We start from the raw sequence: 19,102 nt of genomic DNA on the forward strand, positions 1-19,102 counted from the left end.
GCGAGTCGGTGCTGCTTCGGGAAGCGATGATGCAGGAGCCCTGATGATGCTCGCCTCTGTCTGGATGCTCCAACTAAAACCATGCCGCTGCCAAAATCCCGGAAAATCGCAGTGTTGGGGTACAGATCGGTGGGTAAGTCCCCGTCACGTTACTTCCATAACATTAAGCAGGGTTTTGCCACGGTGCATGTCAGTCTGGAGTGGACCCACGCCATTACTATTAGTTGACATAAAGCTTTGTCCTTCAGGAATGTGTAGAGACTGTCCATCCTGGTGTTAGTCCATGTGAAACATGAAGACAGCATGGAGTGAGAGAGGGGCCGTTCCTCTCCCCACAGTATTGTAAATGATACAACAAACTTGAAGTCATCCCCACAGCCATAATTGGGTATAAGCAAGGATTGGTTATCTGACAGCCAATCAGATTGTGAGGCAGGTGTGGTCCTGATGCTGCGTCCTACAGCATGGCGCTATAAGGCCTTCGCATCATCATCTGATACTAATTTGGTGTAGGGTAGAAAGTAGTGTTTTGTTACACACGCACACACACACACACACACACACACACACACACACACACACACACACACACACACACACACACACACACACACACACACACACAGACACACAGAGAGAGAGAGAGAGAGAGAGAGAGAGAGAGAAACGAGGAGTCATGTAACCAAAAAGAGCTCCAAAGTAAAACAGCAGCATTTGAGCATTTACCTACATTCCTGAATGTAATTTATTAATTTTTTTAACATCTGCCTTTTCCTCCTCTAGGCCTATGAAGGGACCAATAAATAGCCTCATTAATAATGTTTAATAACAAACAATCTATATTCATATTTATTAAGCATGTTGATAACAATATTGTTATTTGTCCACTACTACTACTACTACTACTACTATAATAATAAATATTACATTCATTAATCATGTCAATTTCCTGCACCTGTCTTAGACGTCCAAAAAAGTGACCTAGCCGGACGTCCAAATGTTCAACTGCATATTGAGTCCAAGTTGGGCCATGATCGACGTCCAAATACTGGACCGTCGTGTAGACGTCTGATGGACATGATCTGCATGTCCATCAGACGTCTAATGTTTAGTGGGATATTTTGTTTTTGACCTTACTATATTTTGAAGAAGTACTCTTACTTTGAATCACCTTTGAATCAGTGAATGAATTGTGGTTGAAAAAGTGACAGGCCTGAAGAAAGGAGCCAAATCTCCAGAAAAAATATATTGACGCCGTCACATCATGTGTTAATGTGATATTAATACAGGCTTTCCTGTAGGCACAAGTTAGTAAATCATCAGTCAGGATCTGTAAATGTCAATACCTTTTAAACATAAAAATATAATGAATTGTGTAGTAGGATGCCAGTTCCCATAATTCAGCATCTGGAACAAAGATTTTATTCAGTCATTTATCAGATTAGATGAAGTGATTAGTCATCACAGAGCTGTGAACCGAAGGAAGCCCAGTCATGCTTTCACTCCCATTAATGCTGTTACTTATGTTGTATTACACACACAAAGAAACACACTTCACTGAACTGAGTGTTTTTGTAGGGAAGTCCTCTCTCACCATTCAGTTTGTGGAGGGGCAGTTTGTGGACTCCTATGACCCCACCATAGAGAACAGTAAGTCTGTGTTGTTACTGGTTCTTCACTGGGTTGGGAGGGGGTTGAATGTCACACACTCTAACGTGGTCCCTCTCTGTCCCCTCAGCCTTCACCAAGACGCTGACAGTGAACGGGCAGGAGTACAACCTGCAGCTGGTGGACACGGCCGGACAGGTGAGCTCTGGAACTTCTCTGTGGCTCTATTTGCTGCTGAAAGTGGGAAAAGATGCAGGTGACTCTGTGCAGCACCACACACGTCTCACTCACCTAAAGACAACCAAAGTGTCACTTATTATTCCTTTAATCCTGTCTACTGTCCACCTGCTCTCAAAGACACACCTGTCTTATACTCAACTCCTCACACACCCATCATACCTGCTCACTTATTACTGTCCTGTTTATTACAACAACGACAACAATTTTATTTATAAAGCACATTTTAACTCAATGTGCTTCACAAAAACAAAACAAAGCAGAACATTACAGAAGGAATACATGTAAAATACATATAAATGCACAAAAAGAAGGAAATGTTGCAAATTAAAAACTAAAAGCTTGTGAGAAAAGAAATGTTTTTAGTCTGCTTTTAAAAGAAGATACTGTTATTTCTTATCTGTCTCTGTACTTCTGTGTTTTTTGTTTTGTGGTTGATGCTGCAATTTCCACTGGAATCAGTAAAGTATTCTCCTGAATGATCTGTTGGTCTATTATTGATCTGTCTCTCTAGGATGAGTACTCCATCTTCCCTCAGAGTTACACCATCGACGTCGATGGTTACATCCTCATCTACTCTGTCACATCCTACAAAAGGTAACTCTTCCTGTCTTTTTCATTCCATTATATTTGTATTCCTCCACGCCAGCGGTAGTCAAAACAGAGCCAGACGTAACACCTTGAAGGAACTTGTTCAGACCTTGCAGAAACATTCATTAGGGCTCATGGATGAAGAAATAAGGCTTCCTGGCTTAAGGTCAAAGGTTAAGACCACAGCAACCTCACAAAACATGCTTTTGTCTTGTGAATTTTGCACAAATGTTCACATTGACTAAAAGACAGACTGATTAGATCTTAGTGGTCAAAGGTCAGTGGACAGTGTGACCTCACAAAAGACTTAAATTCTATAAATTACGCCAAAATGTGACATGAATGGTTAATATTTTATGACTCGCAATAAACTTGGTGAGGATTGTAGATGATTTTATTTTTGCTTCTTTCATCTTCATTCACTTTTGTCTGGACTAACAGTCGGTCAGTGTGTTGTTTTTATGCCTCTGTGTAGTTTCGAGGTGGTCAGAGTGATCCACGAGAAACTGCTGGACATGGTGGGAAACGTACAGTACGTACACACACACACACATTTTCTCTTGAATAAGCAGAGACAAAGGCCTAATGATGCGTTCATGACCCTTGCTACAACTCCATTTTAATGGAGCTTTAATTGTTATTTTTTCATCGTCTCAGTGGATAAAAGAAATCAAACCATAACTTTTACAGCTATAGCTCCCATAATGCATTGTGGATGTGAATAACATTTATTTAATAAGCATTTCTCAAGACCTGAGATGACAAGTGCTTCATAAGATACAAAATAATAAAACACATAAACCTCCATAATAACTAATGTATGGATAAAAATAAAGATAATACATTTTGCAGATCAGGTGAACCAGAGGTTCAGAGTCAGTGGATCACTGTGATACTGAAGGAAAGTTAAAGGGATAGTTCAACATTTTGGCAAATTGGCCATTGCCATAATCCCTATAGTCATAGCAGTAGGTTCGTTACCTTTATTTGTCGGTGCAAGCTATTTTTAGAACGGCCGAGCTGAGTGGTGAGCTGCTCAGAGCTACGCTACGGAGGCTAATGGGATTTCTTGGTTTCCTCATCAAACTCATCAAATACACAATCCAACAACTCCAAAACACTCAATTGACCCTTCGCCAACTCCTCCCACAAACGGCTATTGTCCAATCCTACGTTAGCAACCGTAACTATAGGCCTGGCAAGCTTTCCGCAGTGAGTCATGACGTTTGCTTTTGTGGACACATTTTGAGACTAGGACGAAAAACATTTGTTTGTAGAGGAGGATGTTGTTGTTGCTGCTGCTACTACGGCGGTGGCGGCGGCGGCAGCAATATAGAGATGTTCAGATACGAGCAGACTTTTATTTCGACTTGAGCAAGTGTAAATATGGGGATAACCATATGTTCACCTCCGAAATGACAGCTGTACTTTTACCGCGTTTACCTGGGCTTTCAGGCGAGGGATCCTCCAGGCAGGGACTGCTTTCACTGACTGATACAGCGGTGGGAGAAAACAAAACAGCAGCGAAAGCTGTATGTGGTTCACAATCGCCCAAAAACTTGCAGTTTGACAACGTTTCATGACCAGTGAGATGACCTAAGTCTTGGTGGGTTGATAGACGGTAAAATGACCAGCCCTTACTGCTGCTCTGTACATTGTCCAGTTGTGTCGTTGAACAGATGTTTTATCCTCCTGCGCGAGTCACGTCACTGAAAACTATGAATGATCTTTGTGACTTCTTCTCTCTATTATCTCAGAACAGTTTATCCAGAAATTTTCTGATATTTCCTTTGAAATCGATACCAAATATTGCCAGGAGCATGGCTGGGAGTGAAAGCCTGCCCGGCGTAGCAACAGTAACCAATGGGGGAGGGGCTTACGTGAAGGGTCAATTTGTCCACCAGAGCATTTTGAAGTTGTTGTATTGTTGATGAGTTTGATGAGGAAACCAAGAAATCCCATTAGCCTCCGTAGTGTAGCTCTGAGCAGCTCACGGCTCTGCTCCGCCGTTCTAAAAATAGCTTGCACCGACAAATAAAGGTGACAAACCTACTGCTATGACTATAGGGCAGTGGTTCTCAAACTTTTTTCACCAAGTACCACCTCAGAAAATAGTTGGTTCTCCAAGTACCACCATAATGACCAGTATTAAAATACAGTAGCGTAGTAGGCCTAAGTATTCATTAAAAACAAGGCGGAGGTTTTATTTAACAAGTATATTTAATATTGTTGGCTACTGTAACTACACACAGTTTGAACAGTAACACTGTGTTCAAATATAGGAAAATAAAACTCTGTACTTAAATAATGAATCAAATCAAATTAATTGCACATGAAAGTGAAATAAACATTGTACTAAAATAAATATTAAAAGACAGTTCTTATAGGGATTATGGCAATGGGCCAATTTGCTAAAATGTTCCACAGCCTTTGTTCCTCCTCAAACATCCGTTCCTGGATGTTTGTTCATGAGATTTACAGATAGTGGAATTTACACTGAATCTGAAAATATGTTTCATGTCTGTGTGGTGAGATCTGATGACTCTGAGAAGGAGGAGGATTTGGAGCAAACTGCCTATGAGGTTAAATAATTAAAGATCCATTCATCTCTTACAGCTCATGAAGTTTCTCTGTGTCTGTCAGTTAGACTGTATTTGTAGAGCACTTTTCATGCAAACAATGTAACACAAAGAGCTTTACATAACAAAAGCTTTTGAAATGAACAAACAACGCCCACCTGTATACACACACCCATTAGCACACAAAACATTGCAGGTAAATAAAAACAATGCAAATATGACAGTAATAACATATGCAGGCACTGAAGACTGGAAAACAAAGATTACAGTGCAAGAGATGAAATAATGAAATACTAAAACAGAGGACATAGGGTTAGGTTAAAATGCTAAAAGAGAAGAGATGCTTGCAAGGTGTATAACCAGAAATAAAATAAAATAAAATAAATAAATAAAAGTAGGCTATTACTGTAAATGAAAACAGTCCAGAAAATGTCAGTAAAGCCAGTAAAACTGCATAATTTATAAGAAAAGAAATTCAAGAAAGAAAAGAGTCAGACATATTGTCATGAGTCGATCATTTATCTCCTGTCAGACTCAGCTCTGGCTTTAATACTGACTTCTCTCTCTCTCTCTCTCTCTCTCTCTCTCTCTCTCAGAGTACCAATTATCTTAGTTGGAAACAAGAAAGACTTGCACATGGAGAGGTGAGATACATACATACACACACACACACACACACACACACACACACACACACACACACACACACACACACACACACACATTTCAAAAGTACATGAGATTTTCCATCATACTCACCCACAGTAACAGTAACTAGGACTGTGTTGTTGTAGACTGTTTCCCATATTACAGTAAAAAAGAACTTGAACACATCATGTCGATATCAGACCAGCGTGCACACACAGAGTTCACACACATAGATGTGTGTAGGTGATGGGGGAGGTGGTGGAGGGTAAACATGAGGTGAAACATGTTCCTCGGATGATCCTTCAATTTGTACCACATCCATGACCCCTGGACGGAATTTAGATATCAGTTACTCCCAAAATATTTGTGATACATATACAGTAGGGCTGGGTCTTGACGAAACATGAAAATCACTTTTGACATGGGTTCCAAAAATTTTAACCCCTTCCTGGCCAGTTGTTTTTGCTGCAAAAACACAACATTTCTATGGGGCTTTAGGGCTGGTCTCATTTACAGAGTGATAAAAAGAGATATCCAAAATCCCCTCGGTGATTCTGACTCTAATATGTCAACAAAATAAAACAAGAATTTTGAAAGGGGCTTTATCCATTGTTCAGATTTCACTGGAAATGAGTGCAGATTTCATTAGATATCGCCTCATTTACATATTTAAACATAAAATTTGACAAAACTTGTAATGCAAAAAATATTTGTCTTAATGTAAGTGATAAACTTGGGAAGTTTCATGGTGATATCTGTTTTTTTTTTAACTTTAAAATACTTTTTTTTTTTAAACCATAGGCGGAGGTGGATATTTTTGTCCACTTGAAGGGTCATGGGTGTGGTTAAAATGCATTACGGGTCCAAAAAATGGACTTTCATTCTGAAATTCGGGACATCCAGCGTTTACCCAAAGATACACCTCCTTGCCAAAAAACAGGCCCCAGTGACCTTTCATTTGACCATGGGGAGTTGGGAAAGTGTGAGAGGTGGATAAAAATGTCCAGGGGTAACAGGAGGGTAGTATCAAAGGCCCATTAATGAGCCTCATTTTAAATAATCGAGACATAAGTCACTTATAATGAGGATTCAGATATCAGCCCTGATGATGATACATGTGATAAGTCTAGCAGCAACCACACCCATAGTTCCTGCATTAGTGTGTGTGTTAGTGTGTGTGTTAACAGGAGGATATTGCCTGTGTGGACAGTAAATGTCTAAAGTGTGTTTTTATGGGTGAAAAACACACACACACACACACACACTGCGGCAGTTTGATCTAAAGGCTAACACTGCAGCTCCAATTACTAGTGTGTGTGTGTGTGTGTGTGTGTGTGTGTGTGTGTGTGTGTGTGTGTGTGTGTGTGTGTGTGTGTGTGTGTGTGTGCTCAGAGATCCAATTAGAGCAGGAGAACAGGCTTTTACAGCAGGAATGTGTTTGAGGAGCGATGGAGAGTGAAGGAGGAGGAGAATGATGAGTGACCACAACATATGAGAGGATGAAAGTGAAAAGCTGAAAAGAAGGATGAGAGGATGGGAAACAGAGCAAAGAAAAGACAATGAAGGGAAGGAGAGGAGTGAAGGAGAGAAAAAGGGAGGAGGATGAAAACCATAGAGAGAGAGAAGAGACATGATATTCACACCGACATAAGAACTGGAACCCGATGTGAGCCAGACCACTTTTGTGAATTTGAGGATGTCAGGATCCAGATCACATTTGAACAGCAGGTGTAAACAGGAAGTGATGTCACATCTTTGACTCTCTTCCTCTGTAGGGTGATCAGCTTTGAGGAGGGGAAAGCTCTGGCCGAGTCGTGGAACGCTGCCTTCCTGGAGTCTTCAGCCAAAGAAAACCAGGTGAGGTCCAACAGGCTCAGCCCGGCCCCCTGCAGGCAGACAGCCTCACTGCAGCAGCTCTGACAGGAGACGCTGACTGACGGCCTGTCCCAGTATGCACACAATCACACTTGGGGCGGCACGGTGGCACAGTGGTTAGCACTGTTGCCTCACAGCAAGAAGGTCCTGGGTTCCTTTCTGTGTGGAGTTTGCATGTTCTCCCCGTGTCTGCGTGGGTTTCCTCCGGGTGCTCCGGTTTCCCCCACCACTAAAAACATGCCAGCTAGCCTGTCAGTGCCCTTGACCAAAGGCACTGGCTCATAATCTTTGTTGGTCCCCGGGTGCTGCACCGTGGCTGCCCACTGCTCCTCAGGGATGGGTTAAATGCAGAGTACTAGCTGTATATGGGACAAATAAAGTCTATTAGTTATACTTCAAAAATAAAGGACGGTGGAGCGAGCCAAGCTGTAGCCCAGGACAGGTGCTGAAGTGTGGGAGAGGAGGGAGAGACTGGCAACTTGCAGCGGATCAGGAAGGGTGGAGGTCAGCGAGACCGGGGGGGGGGGGGGGGGGTACGGTGGTTGACTCTGAACGCTCACCGGGCAGATCTCTCCAGTTACGGTGCGGTGCGTGTCGGGGGGGAGGGGGGCGGGACGAATCCGCCGTCCGGTCTCCTCCGCTCCGGTGTAACACCGGCACGGTGGCTGCAGTGTCACCGGCTGCGCATATCAGACTAAACAAAAATAAGGCTATAGCAACCTATAGCGGTCCTGAAGCGTGTACACGTGGGGGAGAGCCGGGTCGATTGATACACGGGACGATTGATACACAGCGATTTCCTCGAAAACCACACAAGCTTGAGCCGTCAGATTTTGTCACTATGTTCAGCACTCAACACCGACCAATCCTGGGAAAGCTTGTGAAATGACGTCACGCCATTCAAAAGTTATTAGCGCGAACCGGTTTTTGACTACGGAAAGTAAAATGTTAGGTGCGGTAGTTTTTTTGTGATCAAAAGTTGTATTGTGTGTTTAATGCAATAATAATATGACCTAACAACAGATGAATTCGTACATAAACAGGTCCTAAATTATGAAATGTCATAGTTTTGAAGTTTAGAGGCAAAACAGGTTTTATTGTCAGTAGTCGCTGCAGGGACGATTGATACAGCTGTTTCAAATGTCCCTCACGCCACCGTGCATAGTGATTGTGGTCACACTGCGCGATCAATATTAGATTAGATTAGAAAACTTTATTGATCCCCAAGGGGAAACTGCTTTGAAATATCTGTATATAAATCACGAAATTAATAGCCTAACTGTTTTGCAATGAACAACAACCGATTTGAATGAACAACATGTATTTTTAATAAACACCATATTTTTAATGTTCGTGTTTATGACGTGAATCAACAGATATTCAGCAAAGTGAGGGGAAAATGCCGAGGGAAAAATGACAATATGTTCAACTGTGTATCCATAAACATGACTTAGGGCAGGGAAATAAGTAAATTAAATGAAAATGCAGTTGTCCAACAACTCGTACAAAAGAAGAAAGGCGAGTTTAATCGAAATGCGGATCTTGATAATTGCGCACGGGACAAAAATATTTATTTGACCTATTTATATTGTGAGAAATTATGTGACATTTTGGCAATAACGAGTACACTAGTATGTTGTCCGATATGCTGCATAAAAACTAGAGTAATGTCAGTAGTTTCTGTTTAAAACATGCTGTTTCAACCGTCCCTCCTCTGTGTCTCAAACGACCCGCATAGGTGGGGCGTTTGAGACAAATGTCAACTTACGTTCAAAGTTATAAAACAGCGCGATCATCCAACATATGTGTTAAATTACACTTGTAACTAAGAGAATACACATGTGAGTTGTTGATCACATGATAAAAATGTTTGTGTAGGCCTACATAACGTCATCTTTGAAAAAGACGTTTAAATGAAAAGTGTATCAATCGACCCGGCTCTCCCTACACGAAAAAAAATGCACAGTGTACACGTGTACATATTTTCGTACACGTTCACATCCCTAATCTCTATTGATTATAACTTATGTAAATATTTTTGATCACGCTCTGTTTAATCCTATGCGTTTATCTTTTTTTTTTCTCACGGAGTTGGATTTACACATTTATGTTTTGAATCTTGCACATAGAGACACTTTTGGAGTAGATGAAACTCACTGTGATCCAGCAGCACTGTTTATTACGGTTGCTGTTCTGTGTGTGTTGGAGTTGTGCTAGTGTGCACAATGGCACTCAGATGACAGGCTTCACTTTTCCAGTTTGTCCTGAATTGCTTATAGGAAATATCCCTGCACGTTTGGCCACTTAATACATGCTGCACACTATGAGCAAATGTACGTTTTTTTGTTTTGTTTTTCCGCACCAATACAGAATAACAAGAATAGGACACATTAAAATACATTGACAATAGGTGCTAGCCGAGACAAGAGACCCAAAGGGCCTATACAAGGCCTCAGCTCAAGAAAAAAAAAACAATTACCAAAACAAGCAAACAATATGTATACCCATGTATACACAGACACACACAGACACACACACACACACACACACATGCATACATACTAGACAGTGAGAGTAGAAACACTACTCATCTTAAAAATAATATACTAAAAAATCACAATGCTAAGAATAATATTAATTAACGAGACAACTCAAATCACTCCAATATTAACATACAGTCACTTAGTAGAACATTTATAAGTCTACATTTGAGCACTGAAATAGACCTACACTTAGTAATTATATATGAGGTATAGAATTCCAGATTAAAGGACCTCTGAATTTAATACTAAACTGCCCTAATGTTGTACGAGAAAATTTACGATAAATATGATTAGCTTGTCTGGTTGGGTATGAGTGAATAGTGGAATTTGCAACAAAAAAGTCATTGAAAACAATAGGAAAAGATGCATTTGTAGTGCAATTAAACATACAAATACATATTTGATAAGTGTTACGTTCCACTGACTTTCTCCTCCTCCTCTTCAGACAGCGGTGGAGGTTTTCAGGAGGATGATCCTGGAGGTAGAGAAGATGGAGGCGGGTCAGCCCCCGAGTCGGACACCTTGCTCCATGATGTAGCTTCCATCCCGACCTCAACCCTCTCCGGCCCCGCCCCCCCAACACCCAACACCCACACCAGGAGGTCCAGGAGGTCCAGTTACTCTTAGCTTCCATGTTCGTCCTGATATTTACACCAAACTCAAGTGAAAAATGATCAGATTTAATGTTGATCTGCATTTTTTGGAAAACTAGAGCACAACTCCTCAGGTTTTCTGTTCATTATCCCAAAGAAACGCTGCCAACGCCTCATTGGAGATGTAGTTGTTAAATACCAACAGAGTAATCACTGTTTCATCTTTGTTCCACGAGATGGACAGAAAACCTCAGGAGCATGTTTTTCTCCCTGACCTCAGAGCTGATGTTTAAAACTGAACTGTGATCTGTAGACTTCCAAAACCTCAGCAGTGAGTCATGGAGGGAAGTCTGGTGGTGTCCGGTGGATGTACAGCGATGGTGTTTCAACTTTTACAACCTCTTGCTCCATGAAAACAAACAGGCAGCAGGAAGCAGCTTTGAAAGTTGACTTCAGTGGAATAAATACATTGAATTAATGATGAGCTGAATTTACTATAAGACTAGGGATGTCTTTTTTCACCACATTGGAATTGTGGGTAATTTGGGAAACAAATAAATTACTCTGTTACTAAATTAACAGATTTTTCAAAAGATGTTTGGGATAAAATATTTGCCTGTCACATTATCTGAATCTGAGACCAGAACCTATTTAGATGCAGCAAAACACAATGTATTTATTTATGAAATGTTGTCAATTATATATAAGATCCCACTGTATATTATTCAGATTCTTTAGGGTGGAATTGGATGTTGTAAATGCCTCTTCAGTGAAAATTTTATTTTAAAATGGATGAATTCTGTTTATATGATTAAATTATAATAATAATTATTATTATTATTATTATTATTATTATTATTATTATCATCAGGTATTGAGGTTACATTAGATGCATAGATGGTTTAAAGGGATAGTTCAACATTTTGGCAAATTGGCCCATTGCCACAATCGCTATAGTCATAGCAGTAGGTTCATTACCTTTAATTGTAGGTGTAAGCTATTTTCAGTACGGCGGAGCGCAGCAGCAGGCTGCTCAGAGCTACGCTATGGAGGCTAATGGAATTTCTTGGTTTCCCTCATTAAACTCATCAAATTCAACATCCCAAAACTCCACAGCGCTTTTGTAGACAAGTTGTGAGCTGCACAACCACCACGCTATGAGATAATGACGGAACGATACGAAACGGAGCCGTTTTCGAGGTAAATACAGGGTAAATACGGAGACTGCTTGCTGAAAAACTGTCCCTGAACGCAACGCGCATCAGCGGTTTTGTATGAATTTACCTCGAAAACGGCTCCGTTTCGTATCGTCCCGTCATTATCTCATAGCGTGGTGGTTGTGCAGCTCACAACTTGTCTACAAAAGCGCTGTGGAGTTTTGGGATTTTGTATTTGATGAGTTTGATGAGGGAAACCAAGAAATTCCCTTAGCCTCCATAGCGTAGCTCTGAGCAGCCTGCTGCTGCGCTCCGCTGTACTAAAAATAGCTTACACCTACAATTAAAGGTAACGAACCTACTGCTATGACTATAGCAATTATGGCAATGGGCCAATTTGCCAAAATGTTGAACTATCCCTTTAACAATTTCCTGACGTTGACAACACTGTCTGCTGCTCTCCCTCAACTGATCACTCTTCTATATTAAGAAAGAAAACACTTTTTATATGTAAAATAAAAAGAAAAAAAAGAAATGTTTCTGTTTTTATGATTGTTCTCATTAAAGCTGTGTTCTGTTGTTTGGCTAAAAACCTGCTCTGTGTTTTATTCAAACTGATAAAAACAAACACACAGAAAGTTCAGTTCATCTGGATCATGAATATTTTCATTATCATTTAATGTGACACTCAAAACTGCAGATACTCAGTTTACTCTTGTTAATTTTATTAGTTTTATCAACCAGTGATTTAATGGAGCAGCTCTATTGGCGCTACATCCAGTGTTGGTGGTGTTGTGCTCACCCAGACCAGCAGAGGGCAGCATCAGCCCAGCAGACAGAGGTGTGTAGTCACCAACATCTCTCCATTTTTACTGGCTATTAGGATCTTTATAAGGTGACAGGTCTCATTGATCTATAGGTGTTGACCCCCTCCAAAGGGTCACCAGGTGAATCTGAGGGGTTATCAGAAGAATCAGATGTCAGCCTCCTTTCCTCCCATGAATCATCTCAGATCTAGTCCAGACCCATTGGCCTGCCCTGAACCATCTGACTGGGTTCAACATGGTTAAAGCAGCTAGGTCCTATAATAAGTTCATGGTCAAAATAAAACCCTGTTCTTGTCCAGTTTTATTTTGAAGTCCCATGTCTTGTCTTCCTATCCTCTCCCGCTGTGATTACCCCGTGTGTCTCAGCTGTGTTGATTGTCCCGCCCGTATCTTGTTTCTCCTTTGTGTATGTTACCTCAGTGTTTTCCCATTGTCCTTGGTTTGATCTAGATTCCGTCTGAACTGGGGACTGGACCCAAAAGCAGACACCAACATGGAAACCAGTAAGGTGGAACGAAAAAATAATGTATTAAACTTGCAGGGAGAAAAAGAACTTGCAGATGAAACGGAGCAGGGAACGAACGTAGAGAAAATGAGACACAGGTGTAATCAACAAAGGTGAGACACATGAGGTGACAGGAGGGAGAGGACAAGATGAGACAACACATGGAACTTCAAAACAAAACAGGACATGGACAGGGAACAGGAGACAAACCATGACAGTAATGAACTGACAGAGGATCAATGATCTGATCACAGATCAGTCCCAGGAAGCACTTGACCCTTTTGTAACTTGAAGTACATTTGGCCAATAATATTTCAGTACATTTTTTTTTGATGATGCCATGTTTGACAACTTGAGTAAAATATCTGAGTTATTTTTTCCACCACTTGGGACATGAAATATTCTGTAGTCTGGATGTATAGTTCCTATTCATGGGGAAAACAAAAGCTGTGACACCTTCAGTTAGCGTGTGAGGGTTTAAGCTCATTAATTTCTTCTCTTCCTGTCTTGAATATTCTTGTGTTGAATCTCAAGTTTTAATAAAGCTATAAAATCAAATGTATGATTTCCTCTTTCCTATAGGCAATGCAAGGCTTCTTTATTTATATAGCGCATTTCATACCAAGGCAACTCAATGTGCTTTACATTAAGACATAACATTTAAAAAGAACAGCATAAAACAAAAAATAAAAATAAAAAACAAATTGTTAACATTAAACACTATAGGCTATAGGAAATGTAGTGTATGTTGTATATGAGAACACTGACTCTCAGAGCTCTGTAGGCGTCCCTCACTGTCTCTATAGAAGCGTGGTATGTGCAATATCATTGACCCTGCAAAGTTCAGGCCAAGCACATTCTATTGAGACACGCATACACAGACACGCGCACACACACATACACACACACACAGCAGAATCAGCAGACGCATCGGGATGAAGGGAAAGCGTTGAGGCAGCAGAAACCTTTGAAGCCCGTCTTTTGTCTGCCGGGCCTGGACCTCACCCCTCGCTCGTCCCTCACTCGACCCCTGGCGTATATATTGGGGTGTCCAACTTTTTCTCGGTTACACTGTGTGTGTGGTTGTAGGCCAGGTTGGAAAACATCCAGTGGGCAAAATGTCACAGTATTCTGGAAAGGTGAGTAGGATGGTAGTGGCTGTAGGAGGCTGCTGGTGAACGCAGCAGGATTTGAATGTTTAAAATGTAAAGATTAGAATGTGGATGTTTGGCTAACCCTGTGGTAAATCTGATACAGATCCGAGCTACTGGAAAACATGTTATTTAATTCTCAAAGTTAAATCTTTATGGGTATAACTGTATAACTGACCTTAAAATATTGTTGGTTGATAAAACTAACCACTGGAAGGTTTATTCACACAAGGTTAGGATTCATTTAGGAAATGGAACCAACCAGCTTTTCTTAATCGTGTTGCAGCATCCAGATGTAGCACCTGATCCTCCTGCTGTTGAGTTACAGTTTATCTGTGTAGTTGGTTGTGTGATTAACTATTGTGGAAAAGCTAGTAAAGACTACTTTGTAGTTTAGTTTAGTTTTGGTAACTCAGCCTCTTGTTTTTTGATATTTACTGGTTTCATTTCTCACAGATTCAGATTAATTTCTCAGTGATGTGGAAGTGTACTCTAGGGTGTGGCAGTACAGTGTGACATCACCGCTGGGCGTGGTCACAGATGCAGCTGAGAGGATGTTACATGTTAAACTTCTTGTTATTAACTCAGTCCTTACACAGGACTGGATGCTGCTCTGTGTTGTCACTCAGACATGAAAATTAATGAAGTAACATTGGTCTCTTCTGGTAACTCGATTGGTAACTTCATTACAAAACGTCTGTGTCTGTTTCTGGCCTGTCACAGATATTACTATAAAGGCTGTTGAAGTTTAACATGTTAAAAGACTTAGGAGTCTGTTTGATCCTGGTTAACTCACAAGATGTAGAGGAAATTGCAAAAGCAAGATGTCTGACTTCAACTAAATCATCTTATTGAACCTTTAAATCCAAATCTCTTCCACATTTCCAGCTGAATCTACTCTCACAGTCAGGAACTGCTTTTTAAAATCACTCATTACAGACATGTAAAGGCAGCAGGTACAGGTCAGTGATCATATGTCTGTATTTCTTCCTCCAGATTACCTTCTATGAGGGAAAATGCTTCACTGGCAGGAAGCTGGAGGTCAGGGGAGACTGTGATAACTTCCAGGACCGTGGCTTCATGAACAGGTGAGAGAAAATGTCTTAAAATGTCTTATTTCATCTTTGTTTATCAGCCTTGGCATCTTTGTTTGACATCATGTTGCTAATGTAGCAACCTCATATCAGAACAGAAATATTGTGTTTGGTGGTTATGTCTTCATGATAGCTGCATTGAGAGTAGCAAGGATTTGATCCAGAGGATTCTACAGCTTCTGTGCTGTAGAAACCCATTGATGATTCCCATTTTTCACATTGAAAGCTTAGAAATAAAGAAAAGACCACAAGTCTCCTAAAAAATTGGAGGATTTCTGAATCCTGATCCTTGGTGTCCTTTCAGGGTGAACTCTATCCGTGTGGAGAGTGGAGCCTGGATCTGCTACGACCACCCTGACTTCAAGGGCCAGCAGTACATCCTGGAGCACGGAGAGTACCCCGAATTCCAGAGGTGGAACTCCCACAACGACCACATGGGATCCTGCAAGCCCATCCGCATGGTAAACACCTCTGACAGGCTTTGTGTTCTTTACTAACCAACACGACGTCCCTTGGACACATGGTTTGATCCACAGTGAAAGGAATCTTAGATTTACAGCACATTCATGTTCCCTGGAGAATGATCCCTGTAGATCCAGAGCTCTGTCTCTCACAGTTACGTGATAGTGGATTTCTGGGAGTTTCTGTCCACTGCATATCTCTAGAAGTTTGTCTTTCCAGATGTTTTTATGAACTTCAACTTGTGTATTCAAAATAGGAGTCTATACATATAATGTTAAGAAAAGAAACAAAATCCTAATTTGATGAAGTTTTGTTGAAAGCTGCACCACATTCAAATCATAACGTGACCTGTAAGAGTTTCTAGAGTGGTGGTCATGTTCCATTGAATCACACAGTTTTATGTCTTTTCACTTATTGGAAACAAACTGAAAATTCAGGAGTGATCCCCATGGAAACAGAGCTCTGTTAGAAAACTACAACAGTAGTCCTTCTCTCTTTGAGACCGATCTGACCCGTGTCCCTTCCCTGTCCCATCAGCACGGAGAGCACTACCGTATCGAGCTGTTCGAGGCCTGCAACTTCTCCGGTCAGTGCGTGGACATCTGTGACGACTGTCCCTTCCTGCAGAGCCGCGGCTTCTCCAAGAACTGCATCAACTCCGTCAAGGTCTACGGAGACGGAGCGTAAGTTTAACATACACACACGGTTTCACTGCACCACCATGGAGCCAGGTCTGTGGACAGGCAGTAAGAAGGAGATTAGCAGTAGCATATTGGCATATTAGCAGTATAAAGGCAATAGGCCTGAAATCAAACACACTAAACTCCTATATCAACTTAGTGAACTCCATCTATAGATCCTCAGCATTTAGAGCTGAGACAAGAAGTCAGTGAATCAGTCAGTTAACAAGGAACTGTTTAATGACTCATTAGTCTCATAGCTATTTTTTCTATACAAAACAAAGAGTCACACATTCTTTGGTTCCAGTCATTGCCCAGACATCAGAGCACATTCATTCATTTAAATATGTTTGAATTTTTATTTTTCTACTTTCTAACACTTGATAAACCAAACAAATAAATGATTAATGAGATTAATTCATATTAACAGTGCCATAATTGAACAGTTTTACGAAACTCTTCCTCCTCTGTCCTCAGCTGGGTGATGTACGAGGAGCCCAACTTCCGTGGTCGCATGTACATCGTGGAGCGTGGAAACTACTGCAGCCATAACGAGTGGCAGGCCCAGAACCCCAACATCCAGTCCATCCGCAGAGTTGTCAACTACTTCTAAACCTCCGCCTCCCAAACTCTTCTGTGACTTCCATCACTGCTGTAATCATGTACAATAAATAAACCCAAGCTAAGATAAGAAAAGAGATTTTTTATCAAACACTTTCTGTGTGTGTGTTATTTGTGTGGCCTCAGTGGGCTTGATATTTAAACTGATGCTTCTCGACCTGACGACTGGGACCGCGACAGAGTGTCACAAGATAAAGCTTCATTTTCCAGCGAACTCTAAAAGACCATGGTTAAAACTACTTACTGAATAAGTTAACTTGATAGGTAGGTGTCAATCACATATAACCATGCTCTAAAACCTACCCTCTTAATCACCTTTGGCAGTGGTTCCACAACTGTTTTGGCTGTGCACCCCATTCACATTTCTTAGCTGACGCACCCCCAGTGCCTGACATTAAAAAAAAGGCAAAGGCCCGTCTATTAAAGGGACAACGAGGAGTTTCTCCATCGACAGAACGAAAAATTCCGCGACAATAAAAAAAGTCTCACATTAATGTGGATGAATCTACGCTACCCACACTTGTTAATGGGCATTTTAGATAAATATATCGTTTTGTCTCTATCGTTATTTTGTTATTATTAGTGGTGGTGGAAATGCTGGGCGAGCCGACCAGCGTTTCTTTACTTTTGGTTTCGTGGCGAGTCATGAGAATAACGCCGCCGAATCGCCGTTTATGGTGGGAACTATGACGGTATCTGATCATCTTCGAACCTCTGACTTTAATTCTTGAAAACATGAGTCTGTCTTGCGCCGGTCAAAGAATTTCACGGTGCGCGGAGGCTCATAAATGTAGTGTGAAAACACTTCGCTTTTCCAAAACTCCTCGTTGTCCCTTTAAATATGAAAGGAAGATGAAAATCACATGACATGTCTGTTCTGAAGATACAAGTCAGTGGTCCTGAAATATGTGTTTCTCTTCTATAACACACATTCTACATCTCAGAAGCAACATCTTTCAACATACAGGCTTCCTTCACCTTTCTAACGTGACAGAGCTCCGTGGGAAACAGTAGGAGAGACACAGCCTGAGGGGGAACCAGGATCTGACATAGCACCGATGGGAGGAGCCGGTCCAGGGAGCTGTACATCGCAGACGTGTATGGAAAAACAAGCATGTTGCATTGAGTGCACGCCGCTACAGCATCGTGTTGGCCTTTGCCTTAGATAGGCAGGGAAAACCCTTCTATTTGTAAAATATAACACCATACCGCCTTTACCCTATTCATGTCACACACCCTCTAGCAGCAGTTTGCGCACCGGGGGTGCATGCACCATAGTTTGGGAATCCCTGGTCTATGGAAACATAACTTAAAAAATGAACATCATGTTGCACTGAAGAAGATGAGAGAGAGAGGTCAGTCAGTTGATGGGAAAGGGATGGTTGCTTTCAAAAAGGTATATAGTCTTTTGTATAGCAGCTGTAAGGGTTAGGCTGTCTGTGTACATTTGTGTAATATGTGTGTGTGAGAGTGTTTGTATATGTTGGACTTTGACAGTACAGTAATTTCTTTTCAATAAAGGTCAGTCAGTAGTGTAAGTATGATCGCAAAAAAAAAAAAAAAAAAACAAGAAAGGAAAAGAAAAGAAAAGAACAAGGGAGAGCATCTGAAACAAGCTTCCCTCCGGAGAGAAATGTGGAGGATTCAAAAAGCCCTGGGAACACTGGGCTCAGGTGTACAGTACCCAGGTAGCAACTACCTAGCAACACCCACTGAGATCTAGAAGAAAGAGAGGAGCACAGCCATACAGGACAGGGTGTCACAAAAAACAGCATCAGCAGCGTTAAATGACTTAAAACTTTTTTTCAAGCACGCTATGCTGGTGTCCCTGTGCAACCAAAAACTTGTTTTCCTTCTCCACACATAAACGTGAAAACGGCATATTGAAAAGTATACTGCCTGAAAGGGATTTTTGAAAATATCCATTTTAA

At 41.2% G+C, this 19,102-nt stretch overlaps 2 protein-coding genes across 2 annotated transcripts; both read left to right on the plus strand.

Moving 5' to 3' along the window:
• Window positions 1–63: 63 nt before the first annotated feature.
• Window positions 64–10,619, plus strand: rheb (Ras homolog, mTORC1 binding; the record flags this gene model as incomplete). The annotated part of the gene is made up of 8 exons (XM_083995346.1): window positions 64–133; window positions 1,579–1,650; window positions 1,739–1,806; window positions 2,360–2,442; window positions 2,912–2,968; window positions 5,612–5,659; window positions 7,439–7,520; window positions 10,527–10,619. Exons 1-8 carry the CDS (start codon window positions 82–84, stop codon window positions 10,617–10,619), a joined length of 555 nt encoding a protein of 184 aa, XP_083851472.1. The 5' UTR covers window positions 64–81.
• A 3,662-nt stretch (window positions 10,620–14,281) lies between these two features.
• On the plus strand, window positions 14,282–17,163 carry crygn2 (crystallin, gamma N2; the record flags this gene model as incomplete). The annotated part of the gene is made up of 5 exons (XM_083995348.1): window positions 14,282–14,302; window positions 15,311–15,402; window positions 15,713–15,869; window positions 16,408–16,553; window positions 17,028–17,163. 5 exons carry the CDS (start codon window positions 14,282–14,284, stop codon window positions 17,161–17,163), a joined length of 552 nt encoding a protein of 183 aa, XP_083851474.1.
• Between the last annotated feature and the right edge of the window lie 1,939 nt (window positions 17,164–19,102).

This window comes from Trachurus trachurus (assembly GCF_905171665.1).
Source record: "Trachurus trachurus genome assembly, chromosome: 20".
NCBI classification, from domain to species: domain Eukaryota; kingdom Metazoa; phylum Chordata; class Actinopteri; order Carangiformes; family Carangidae; genus Trachurus; species Trachurus trachurus.